Source organism: Larimichthys crocea, chromosome XVI (genome assembly GCF_000972845.2).
Source record: "Larimichthys crocea isolate SSNF chromosome XVI, L_crocea_2.0, whole genome shotgun sequence".
Taxonomy (NCBI): Eukaryota; Metazoa; Chordata; class Actinopteri; family Sciaenidae; genus Larimichthys; species Larimichthys crocea.
The window spans coordinates 15,982,200-15,994,755 of NC_040026.1; the positions used below are offsets into that span (position 1 = coordinate 15,982,200).

At 40.4% G+C, this 12,556-nt stretch overlaps 1 protein-coding gene across 1 annotated transcript in view; it reads left to right on the top strand.

The window, feature by feature from the left end:
* cpxm2 (carboxypeptidase X (M14 family), member 2) overlaps positions 1-9,970 on the top strand; it is a 32,160-nt gene extending 22,190 nt beyond the window's left edge. The window contains exons 9-15 of the mRNA XM_019278749.2: positions 1,720-1,843; positions 2,048-2,244; positions 3,517-3,696; positions 4,909-5,206; positions 5,486-5,625; positions 6,588-6,687; positions 9,059-9,970. Of these exons, the coding sequence (XP_019134294.1) occupies positions 1,720-1,843; positions 2,048-2,244; positions 3,517-3,696; positions 4,909-5,206; positions 5,486-5,625; positions 6,588-6,687; positions 9,059-9,315 (1,296 nt within the window). The 3' untranslated portion in view covers positions 9,316-9,970. The remainder of the gene's footprint in view (positions 1-1,719; positions 1,844-2,047; positions 2,245-3,516; positions 3,697-4,908; positions 5,207-5,485; positions 5,626-6,587; positions 6,688-9,058) is intronic.
* Positions 9,971-12,556: the final 2,586 nt, after the last annotated feature.

Consider the following 12,556-nt stretch of genomic DNA (forward strand, 5'->3'; position numbering starts at 1 on the left):
GAAATGTAGTAGCCCCGGGAATTCTGATATTGTCACAGAGTGGGTACTTGAAAGATATTATAAAATAAATGGAAAAATGTGGAAGAATTCCACATTCTTCAATTTTTTACCCGACTTTTTTCCATTACCCTGGCACATCCCGGCCAAGAAGCTTCTCTTTAATGATACCATTAGCCTAAGTAGAAAGTAACTATAAGCAGATTAAAGCACAGTCTGTCCCATTCTGTTTTATTATGGCTCTATAAGAAAAAATAAGCACTCCTAAGTGGCAGGTGTGTATAAAAAGACCTTTAAGACAGAATGCTCTACATTGATCCTGGCAAATGCAATCCAGGTATATTTATCAAGGGGATGCTGTGCTTTATTAAAGTGGGAGCAACTGACAACTTGTAATCCTTTGTTTTATGGACAGAACCAGATGTTTGATTTACTTGGTTAGAAAAGTCATGATGCAACCCAGAGTTAATTAAAAGCCCATCCCTCCTGGCTGGTTAATGACCTCCACAGATGGAAGAACACAGATTTCTGACATCAATGCAGTTACTTTACTTAACAGCTTGTTAGTCTTTTCCTGCTGCACATCTTGTCTCTTCTCATGCCCATATGGGCATCAGCTCCTCTGCAAGCCTGTCTTCGTAATTACCTTGACTGATTTTCACACAGCCCATCACCCCCCACTGCCTAGAGTGTTATTAAACAAGGTTTGTGATGTGTGAGCACTGGTGATATTGTTTTGCAGTAACAGGGAGATTATTTTGTACTATTTTAAGGTTACAAGTACCCAGCATTTAAAGTAGCAATACCACAATGTAAAAATAAATTTCTCTATAGCTCTATAAAATCTTAAAAATTACATTTCTTTGAAAGGCTCTTTGAAATATTAGCAGCAAAATGTTCTGAAAGTCACTGAAAACAGTATTTCCCATATGACAATTAATATGCCTTACTAAGATTTGTGTGTACATTTAAAGGAAAAAATGGTACATATTATTTCTTACCTTTTAATTTAAAAGACAACAATCCAACTCATTTATGAGTGATTTTAAAAGACACTGGTCTGACAAAACAGACAACCACAAAATCAAAAAAGTAATCTACAGCATCCTCAAATGTGTAATTTTGCTGCAAAGTGGGTCATGCTCACTTCAGACCAGTAAGAGAAAGCGCAGACCAAACAAAAAACATAATAAATCTTAAATTTGGCAGAAAATGTTGTGTTTGTTATCACTGATTGATTGAACTGTTGAAATTAATTGATTAACAAATCAATACATTTTTGACCAAGCAGCGTTTCTACCTTTCAGCTGATCTAATATGAACGAATTGACTGTATAAACTTTAAGTTTATTCTTTAACTTAAAAACAGACGTTGCAAAACAACCTCAACTTAATGTCCACTTACTCATGTGCGTGTTCCTGAGCTTTCAGCGGAAGCAGTTTGCTTGATTGTCATGGAACGGTGCAACTATTCTGAGCCCTTTCATTGAACACTTATCCATATTATCACAACTGAGGAAACCTTATCTGCAGATGAAGATTGTAAAACATGGTAGACCTGTAACAAGAGTAAATGCTTGAGATGAGACTGCTTTGTTAATGTATATACAAACTAAAAGGTTAAAAAGAATGACATGGGGTATTTTTACTGCTGTATGTAAAAGCGAGGCTGAATTTCTTCCAATTTATCGAGAGATGATCATAATCATTTACCTTCCACAGCTTATGAAGGTGGTTAATGAAATGTGCCCCAACATCACCCGGATCTATAATATAGGAAAGAGCTACAGTGGCCTCAAGCTGTATGCCATAGAGATTTCCGACAACCCAGGAGAGCATGAAGTTGGTGAGTATATTTAAAGCAACATTGTGCTCTAAACGGGACGTGATTGCTCAGTTTAATGTACAATAATAACATCACCATCAGAGACATCACACTGTGTTCCTCACAGTGTTTTTCTCCATGTGGCTGCACATGTGGTTGCGGTGATTGCATATTTAATTTCCCTTTATCTCCCATCTCTCCCTTTCGTATGAACCTGGTGACCAGGTGAACCAGAGTTTCGTTACACAGCGGGTTCCCATGGTAACGAGGTACTGGGACGAGAGCTGCTCCTCCTGCTGATGCAGTTCATGTGTCTGGAGTATCTGTCTGGCAACCAGCGGATACGTCACCTGGTGGAAGAGACCAGAATCCATCTATTGCCATCTGTCAACCCTGATGGGTACGAGAAAGCCTTTGAAGTGGTAGGTCTGCAAGCGACCATCGGTGACCTCATATCACTTCCTGGCCTCTGGTGAAAACTAGCACCATTATCTGCTTGGCAGGACTTCACCCGATAAGAGGACATGTGGTGCACGTACATGCCAGGAGATTGGTTTGAAAGCTCTAGAGCGAATATAGACAATGAACATCGTACGTGTTATATGAGTGGACATGAGCTGCCTGTTCAGTGTAAAAGATGCCACTGAAACACATGTTGCTGGGTGTCGTCATCAACTGCAGGCCTGCTAGATGAAAGGCACAATATTAATGATAAAGACAAGAAAGGGAGGTCAAAAACAAGTCTGGCAGTGCTTGGCTTTTGTACCATCAATGACATCATGTCATTTGGTGTCCTGATGTGTGAATGAACTGGATAATGCTCCGTCTCACATTAGATAATAGAGTGCCTAACAACTCTTTTCCATGTCAGCCCGTACTGAAATTTGAATTTACACGCACAGTCAAAAGAGATGAACCTATTCAACCCTCAGAGGATTATAAAATTGCAGCAGTAAGGCCATGTTATCTTCTCAAATAATACAATTTTATCATGGCTTTATCATAACTTCATTAAGTAAGCTATCATGTTTTAGCCTCTTTCAGCTCATTGTTTTGGTTTGCTGGGTCCACACGGACTTTATGGTTATGTATATAAAACCACAGCCAGTTATTTCTAGCAAAGAATCACAGAGTGGACCCCACTTAATCAGCATAAAAATGGCAAAGAAACAAAGTAAATGGTGGCTGGTTCAAACAAGTTTAAAGACTCAGATCTGCTGTGTCTGCTGAATGTGTACACAAGCAATATTTTGCTAAAAATTAGTCATAACAATTTTAGTCGCCAACAGAATATCCAGGATGTGTTTCTAGTTGTTTGTTTTGGACTTTTTCTGCCCCCCAATGATCCAAAATAACTGAATCTAGCTTCAAGTGTGTTTTTCTGGTTGCCAGTGTTGACCTTCGTCTACTCTCTGCAGCCCGTTCCTTGGTTGACCTGCTGTGCTGTGCTTTGTGATCAGTAGGAGGTCAGCGGTGTTATGATTTGTGTTGCAGCTGGATGAGCTGCGAAGGCAGGAAGGCAAAGTGTGATGATGGATCCCCAGTCACCTCTGCACATGTCCTTGACCTGATACTACCCCTGTGGCTTTTAAAGGAGGAAGACAGCTGCACACTTCTGATGCACTGTTGTTACCACTATTAACCACTATTCACTTTGAATTTCCTTCATATTGTGTATCTCTTTTTTTACCCAGGGTTCAGAGCTAAGCGGCTGGTCTCTGGGTCGATGGAGCAATGATGGAATAGACATTCACCATAACTTCCCTGACCTAAACTCCATACTGTGGGAAGCTGAGGCCAAAAAGTGGATCCCTCGAAAAATGTTCAACCACCATGTGCCTATCCCAGAGTGGTACCTGACTAAAAATGCTTCGGTGGGTCGGATTGACTCTGTCAGATACAGTATCATATTTTAAACTCATTTCATCCATGAAAATTTCAAAATCCCTACATGTAAAGTTTCCGATTAGGCTTTAACACATTGAGCGGACATGTCCCCAAAGTCAATTTTGACACCTAATTTCAGAAACTTGTCGATATTTTTTATCATTTAAATTTGGCTGGGTGGTTAATAACACTTTCTTCTTTGATCTCAAACTCAAACGAACTCAGAACACATGTTTTTCTCTTACTTTACACAGACTTTAATGATCCCACACATTTGGAAATTCACTTGTCACAGGAGCTCGTGTGCACAAGGTTGATAAGAGGTTTTTCATAAATGAGAAATATATAGAAAAAAGTCATGCTGGTGTTAAAGAGTCCAACAGCTGCTGGAATGAAGGACCTGTGGTAGCGCTCCTTCTTTGATGATGGCTGATCCTTTGATTTGAACGTTTTAATTTTGTGCTGTAGATCACTTTAAAGTTACAGCTTTTATTGCTTAAAAAATTAAATAACAGCAATTTTTATCTTTTATCTTTTATATGACCAGTTACTAGTGACATCACATACAGGACTCCATGTCCTTATTCCGCACCTCCTCCGGTTTAACAAACGAATCCCACAGTGAGAACCATCATCTCTAGAAAGGGGTAAAACAGCCATGTAGCCTTGCCAGCTTTGTCTATTTTGGGAGAAGCGGATGCGTTTGCTGTTTGTGATGAAGAGGCTGTGAGCATAAATACACCCAGTGATCTATTTAAAGCTCACCCTCACGAGTGTTTTGACGTTACTGTGAACCATGAGTGAGTCACACAGTGAGCCTCCAGAATAGCTGCTGCAGCTGCAGAGCTGGGATCCCCATCTGTGCTCAGAAAGCTGTGAAAACTGTCCTCGCTCGCCTCACTGACCGGTCTGACCGGTGCTTTGAGATACTAGGGCTGATTTAATAATTATGAGCCTAAACAGCAAGGGCAATTTCATCAATATCTTGATTTGTAACATGCGAATACAAGCCACAAAATAAATATTAGTGGAATTACTTTACAGCATGGGAGTGTGTGAACAGCCTTCTTGATAATTTTATCACTCCCTCTTGAGAGCACATTGCGCTGAAATTGTTTTCAGCATGAGGGAGTTAATTTAGCAACTGAGATGATTGGTCAAATTACATTATCCTCGCCTTTCCTGTGTCCTCGCTGTAGGTTGCCGTGGAGACACGGGCTCTGATAGCATGGATGGAGAAGATGCCCTTTGTGCTCGGTGGTAACCTCCAGGGAGGGGAGCTCGTGGTGACCTTCCCGTATGACAAAACTCGCTCTCAGTGGGTGACCAGGGAGCAGACTCCCACCCCGGATGACCACGTCTTCCGCTGGCTGGCCTTCTCTTACGCGTCCACCCACCGCCTGATGACCGACGCCAACCAAAGGGTCTGCCACACAGAAGATTTTGCCAAGGAGGACGGCACCATCAATGGAGCGTCCTGGCACACTGCGGCTGGCAGTTAGTATCCATAGCTGCCCGGGTGTTTTCTCACTGATCCTGACACTGGGTTATGCAGGATTTCTCTGCTCAGCCTTTGAGCTGTAGCTTGGTTTAGGACCCATGAGCACATCTGCATATTCAGTACTGAACCCCTTTGACTGTTTCAAAGCTTCAAGCCTTTAGCTTAAAAACTAAAAAATCAAATAAAAACAAAGAAAGTCAAAAGTGAGACTGATTGAATTCAGAGAGCTGACCTAAGTTGTGCCAGCCTTCAGATATGTTTCTCTTTCTTGGCAGGTATGAATGATTTCAGCTTTTTGCACACCAACTGCTTTGAGTTGTCGATGTATGTGGGTTGTGACAAATTCCCTCATGAGAGCGAACTGCCTGAGGAGTGGGAGAACAATCGCGAGTCTCTTCTTGTCTTCATGGAGCAGGTACAGAGGCAAAGCAGCCCCCGCAACTCACACATCCACAAGAAAAACCTGTGCACATGCAAACGAGCCACATGCTTTTTTTTTTTTGATATTCCTGTTATTCTCTTCAGTATTTACTGAAAAGTGCTGTATCAATACCATACGAGCTGATCACATTCTGTACTGGAGTGAATTTTAACTGTCAAATATCTAAATGGATGTTGTGCTAAAACTGATACCTTTTCTGAAATGTAATAACTGGACCTTTCCGAAGAGCACAGAGCACAAACGTTGACCCATCAGAAAACCTAAAGGCGAGGCTGAACTTGAGCCTTGTCCAGAAATTGAGACAGTCTGCCCTCACAGACAGAAAAAACTAATGGTGCATTCAGATGCTCCTCATTTACTTGGAAACTCAAATATGTATCCTCAAGGCGCAGACGACTTGTTAATATCAGTTGTAAACTGACTGACAAAGTTTAGTGACTGATAACAAATCCTGGCCATGAATAAATATGAAAATATCCCTTTAATTATTGACTTTCTTACTGGCCCATGGCAGTATGTCTGAGTGTATTTGCAATGTCAAAGCAAAACATAAATGAGTTGATGGATTACCTGAATGTTTCATTACATAACAAGTGCACAGTGAATTATATGATATAAAGAATAGAATTTGTCCTCCAAACACAGACAGAATAAGGCCGAGAAGAGAAGACTTTGAAGACTTTGTTATGTTGTATTCTAGTCTAGTGTTGTGAACTTCAGAGGATCCGGCTCCATGCTGTGACACAGCTTCTGTTTGAATATCGAAGCTGATTTAAGAGAAAAGATACGAAAACATGCGTAACTGTTCTGTTAAACGAAAGATCGTAAATTATGCATCACATCGTCACATCATGCAATATACATCGTGTTTAAATTATAAAGTAGACGCTGATGGGGTTAACTCAGGGCACGATTCACGTGTTTTTCATATGCAGGTGCATCGTGGGATCAAAGGCGTGGTGAGGGATGTGCAAGGTCGTGGAATAGCTAATGCAATCATCTCTGTGGAGGGCATCAGCCACGATATCCGCACAGGTACATATATTTCATTCTAGTTGTAATTTCAGCTATTAATGGTCCATGTGAGCAAACAAGAAACACAAACTCACTCAGTGTCTGTTTGCCATTGCAACATGTGGATATTTTTTGCCCTTAATCTCTGAAAATTTTTGTGAGTAAACTTAGATTTTGCAATCAAAGCAGCAGAGACTACCCCCTCACTGACTCGACTGTCTCGGGAATGAGTCACTCCTACAGTAAGTTAGTATTCTAGTGTAAGACGGACTAAAAAGCATAAACAAAAAGCAGCTGATCTATTTAAGTAGAGCCTCGGGGAGTCTGAGTCAATTCTCAGTCATAGACGGTGTCATCGGGACCCTCTGCTCTGAATTTGACTATCGATGGTGTGCCCTCAAGGCAGTCTCTGCTGATGCCTAAAAAAAATGCAGTCTTCAAAGCCAAAGTAGTTTTTGTACTTAGAGCGTGAAATCGAATGTCCAAAAAAGACTTTAGCCATTATTATTCCTGGAACTAAGTATAAGTCACTGCTTCCTCTTAGAATCGTTGCTATTCTCAGTTGCAGTCAAGAGAGATTTAAGGGTATTTATTTTGAGAATTGCATCTCTTCAGCTGCTTTGAATTTGCTCTCGAGCTGTATTCAAATATCTGCAAAGGGAGTAGTTCTTCCATCAGGATGAATCAGCCCTTGTCACTGATTATCAGGGCAGACAACCTGAACCGAGAATTCATTAGCTCATTAGCATTTTATATTGAAGCATTTCAGGAAACATTTAGATTCCCTTCTGTCATTTGAATGTGAGTAATGCGAGCACAGATGTCCATGTGTAACTGTCCGGATCGTCTATGGATCGGCAGCACCGACAGACCCCGCTATCATATTTCATTTGTCTCAGCGTCCGTTCAGACGTGTCAGGTGTGCGTGGGTGGATGAGCGGAAGGAAGCAACACTGTCAGGTTTTTATGAGTAATCCAAAAGATGAAAATACACCACAAACGCACTCGTGTTCCCGGGTCAAATAAAGGCAGCAGTTCTGCAGGGGAGAGACCAAGAAAATCCAACATGACAAAGCAGAGCTATTTTTAAAAAATGTAAAGAGGAATATAGAACACCTCCCTTCTCAAAAAGTAGAACAGAAAGAACTCTCCAACTTTTATTTCAGGCTTTCAGATGACGCTTTGTGTGATGCTTACTTTTTGCCACTGCTTCCTGGGCTGCTTAAACTCAAGCTTTCTAGGACAGGATTTGCATATTGCTGCTGGTGTGTCTGTTACACTTGTTGTGATTAAACTTAAAAGTAATGTTTACATAAGTTAAACCCTCAAGTATTGTAAAGTGTTTCAGCTGAGAGAGAAGTGGGGATTGCTACTGGTGATGCCGACAGTAGTTAGCTCCTCTACTAATTAGATTTAAAGGGTAACTCCACCTATTTTACACAGGAAGATCAGTTTTATTCACAGTGAATACTACTAAGCTTGAGATTGGAGATTTTCAAATGTTATAATTGCAACGTGGTTATTGTTTTTGAAAAGGAAACGGAATTAGTGCAATACTACTTTGAAAAAAAAATACTGTAGATTAGCTAATATATATTTTTAGATTATACTAAGCAGCGACCTCCATGGCTGTGAAGTGAAGACAGTGCAGAAGTGCCAAAAACTGCAGTTCATCAAACAGCCACTTGAGGCTGGCTGCAGAAAAAGTCAATCTCCATAAGCTCCAATGTTAAAATGTCCACCTTCACAGCAGAAATAAACATGTTTACAGCCTGGTACAAAAAACAGTTTTTTTGTCTCTATAGCTAATTTCCCTGTTTATGCAACTGTACTGAGGGTAAATTACATTAAGGCTTCAATCATGCATAATTAACAGCATGGCTGATCTGATTGGCGGATGGGTGGGTGCTGTCACAGATGGCTTGTTTGAGCACCCAGGCATCATTCAGCCCAAATCAGCTCCACCCATACTGCACATCTTTGCCCTACTTTGGATTTTTCATGTTCGATGGATTATACTGGACCTGTATTTAGATAACTATCCTGATTTCTTTTGTCTTGATGAATGTCAACATTAAAACAATTATTAATTTGAAATAGCATTAAGAATGTTAAGCTATGATATCTTATACCGCACAACTTATCCAGTATTTTTGTTGGTTTCATCTCTGCTGTTTGCTAAGAAATCTTTCGCACTGCTGTAAATGTTTAACAGCCTCCTGCCATTAAATCATCAAATTTTATCTGGTGAAAATCTGTTTTAAATGACTTAAAAATGTGCTCTTGTTATTGTTTTTTGGAGCTAGATTTAGCATGCAACAACTCAATGCAGCAGTCGGTGTGAAACCACACATTGTATATAAGAAAATGTTTTCTTTGTGCGTGTTTTCAGCTGCTGATGGTGATTACTGGCGCTTGCTGAACCCCGGAGAGTACAGAGTAACTGCCAGGGCTGAGGGATACAGCTTCACCAGTAAGAAGTGTGAGGTGGGCTACGAGATGGGCGCCACCAGGTGCGACTTCATCATCGGCCGCACCAACCTGTCACGAATCAAAGAAATAATGGAAAAATTCAACAAGCAGCCCATCAAACTGCCCGTTAGGCAGCTCCAAGCTCGCAGGTCCAGAGAGAGACGTCTGGGAACATAATGATTGTTCGGAGAAGAGGGAGGAAGAATTTAAAACAAACATCTGCTCTGATCAGACTGGGGTGAACTCCAAGCCTGGGTTTGGACCTCTGTCAGATTCCTCTTGGGTACTGTCAGTGGAGTTAGTGTTTGAAGATGTGGATTAATTTAAACGGGATGTTTTATTTGGTTTTTGTTTTGTTTGGTTTTGTTCCATCCCCAGACATAAGCTCTCTCGGTGTTCACTGTTGTCATCTCATCTATTCTTGATGTCCAGTCTAAACATTTGAATATTTTATTCTGTCAAAGGCTAGGTTTATGTTTATCACCCCTCTTTTTCAATTTTTACTCCACCATCATCAACTAGAAATGCTGATATTGCAGATAACAGAATATAATCACACAAAACTTATTTTTTTAGATAACAGAAAATTGAACAAGATGAAGATCTGTCTTAGCATCTCATTTTAGCCACTGTGAGGAATGGCCATGACTGTCATTATGTACATACTTATTAACTTATGTAACACGGTTATGTAAACCATTACAAAAGCTTTATTACCTGCACTTGTACAATTTTTCAGTTCTCTAAAGAAAACTTGTGACTTTTTGTGTGTCACTGACTAGTTTTTTATACACTTTGCTTTTGGCAAGTCAATAAATAAAGACTATGTTTGCAAAACTGGAAGTGTGTCAATTTAACTCACGTTAAGCACGTTGGTTTTGTACGGCACCTTTCATGCAGGTGAAGGCAGGTCAAAATGATGGTAACGCTTTATTTTATGGGTAATTTCCTCATAATTTCCTTATGGCACTTGGTTTTATGGTTGTGCGATTTTCCAATAATTCCAATAAGAGGTTCCTGGAATCAACTACATAATTTGGTATAAATTAAAGAGCCATATTAGATTTGTCCACTTTTAATTGCACAACCTAGAAAGTCTTTTGAACAATGCTGAACACGCAAAACATAATGTATAATTTAATTGTTTGCCACATATTGAAAGAATCAAGAAGTGAAGCAAGGCTATAAATTGCTGAATAAAATCAAAGCATTTGCAGCAGAGACTCATTTCAAAAGATGTTGTTGGTTATTTGTATGAATATTATGTTAAAATTTACATTCGCTCCTGCTTGATTGAACATCCCTAATGGGAAATCAGCTCAATTTCATTCCCATAACTTAGTTGTAATCACTGTGGTTAATTTTAAGCATCGTCTCATTTGATTTCTGCAGTAGTGAGATCGTATCTTGGGAGTGCCGGGGGAGGAAAGGCTCTAATTATCAGAGCTCTGCTGGGGCTTTTACAGATCACTGGCTTCTCCTGACAACAACACCAGCCTTCCTCCTCTCTGGCCAACATGCAATTAGAGGAAGACCTCAACCTCCTATCTCCTCCTCCAAACGTTATTGAACAGAGGCTCACACACCTGTCATCATCTCAGAGCACAAAGAGTACAAGATATATCAGAGCTTGTTAGTATTACCATGATTTCTGTAGCTTTATGCCACTGACTTTGAATGTGAAACAGAGGGAAAGTATATGTAAGTCACACAGATGGTGAGATGATGCAGGTTGTAATACAGCAATGCCAGAGCATCCAAAGAACGTTTTAGATCTTATAAATAGACTTTAGTTCCTGAAAATAAAAATAATTCTTACTCTTGTGATATGTTTCAGTGGAGATAACTAGACATGGACGGTTCTGACTTCTTCTTGGTGCATTCACAGGAAGAACAGCATCCTATACAGTATGAGTATGGAGGAGTATGCCTCACTCTCAGACTTTCATCTATTTATATCTTTATAGGCATGATGAGAGAACTGCTGGATGTTTATAAAAAGGACTGTAGTACTGTAGCAAACTAAAACGAATTATGTTGCATCAACAAACAAGAACAAAAGCAGTGTTGCCAACAATTTTCAATGGAAAACAGCTAAAGTCTGCTCAAAGAGTCAAGGTTGCTAGATGATGTGACACACCAAGTTATACATCTGTGACATCATGTAGAAGGTTTTAAAAAGGTTTTAAACTGATGGGAATGTTATTAGTTTTGCCCTAGCTGGATAGGCGGTGACTGTGTACAGGTCGGGGTTGGTATCCTCCAAAAACGACCGACTCACTGTTGCTGACGTTACATTCCCATTCTCTATTGGACAATTAAAATAAATGAAACGTCAGGGAATCTTCACAGCTCTTCTTGTGGGAAATGTCAATCTGTCTGACGTTACTAGATGGCAAGTGTGAGTCATAAAGATTCATGTTGGAGTGCCATGAATATGTCTGTACAAAATGTCATGACAATCCATCCGGTTGCTGTTGAGATAGATCGGTGTGGATCAAAGTGGACTGATCAACATCCCCAGAGCTGCTACTGTAGCTCTGGTTATTATCTTGTCCAAAAGGCATTATCCTACTACCACTAACTATAAAACAGCTCTGCATCTGACTTGAAAGTTTTTTTTCAGAGCCTGAAATCTTCAACTTTGAAATGTCACACAAATGTTGACTTGAGTGCCAGGGGGGCTGAGAGAATTGAGCGTTCAAAACAAACACAAAGCCAGCTCGGCCATGTTTAGAAATACGTAGGAGGTAAAAAGTTCTCTCCCTTAAAAAATTGGGAACTTTCCACAGGAGCCATTTTAATATTACTGGTGACATTTTCCTGTAGTGTAGAAAAGAGATGCGGTCAGCAGTTATGCTTTAAGTACCAGACGTGAGAGGTTTCACAATTTGAAAAATGTCTGATACAGTAAGTTATAAGAAGCAGGTGAATAGATTTAATAGCTCTTAAAATCACTGACCCTTGACTGTACAGAAACCTATTGTTTTTCAGTAAAACACACTAAGAAAGGTTGACTCTGAAACAGTGGTGATCATTAATAATAAGAACTTGTGTAAGACAAATTGAGGTCCAAGCCATTTTGACTGACAGACCTGTGGATCCTGGTGTGGTGGGGATTGAACAGTGTGCAGGATGGTGCAGTATACTCGCTGTGGCCTGCAGCTGTGATACTGTGCAGATGTGTGGGAAGACACAGGCACCAGCTGACCTTGCCAGTAGTTGAAAGGCCAGCGCTTCTTCAGAAGTCTGTCCAGTACTTTGAAGTAGTAGAGTGCCGGCCTGGATATCACAGGAGTGAGTCGCCATACAGCGTTGGTAAACCAGCTCTTAACCTCCGCTGCTCCAGAGCCTCTGAGACGGATTAGACTCTCTGCTGGCTCGATGAACATCAAAGATGACAACCAGATCCGCAAAG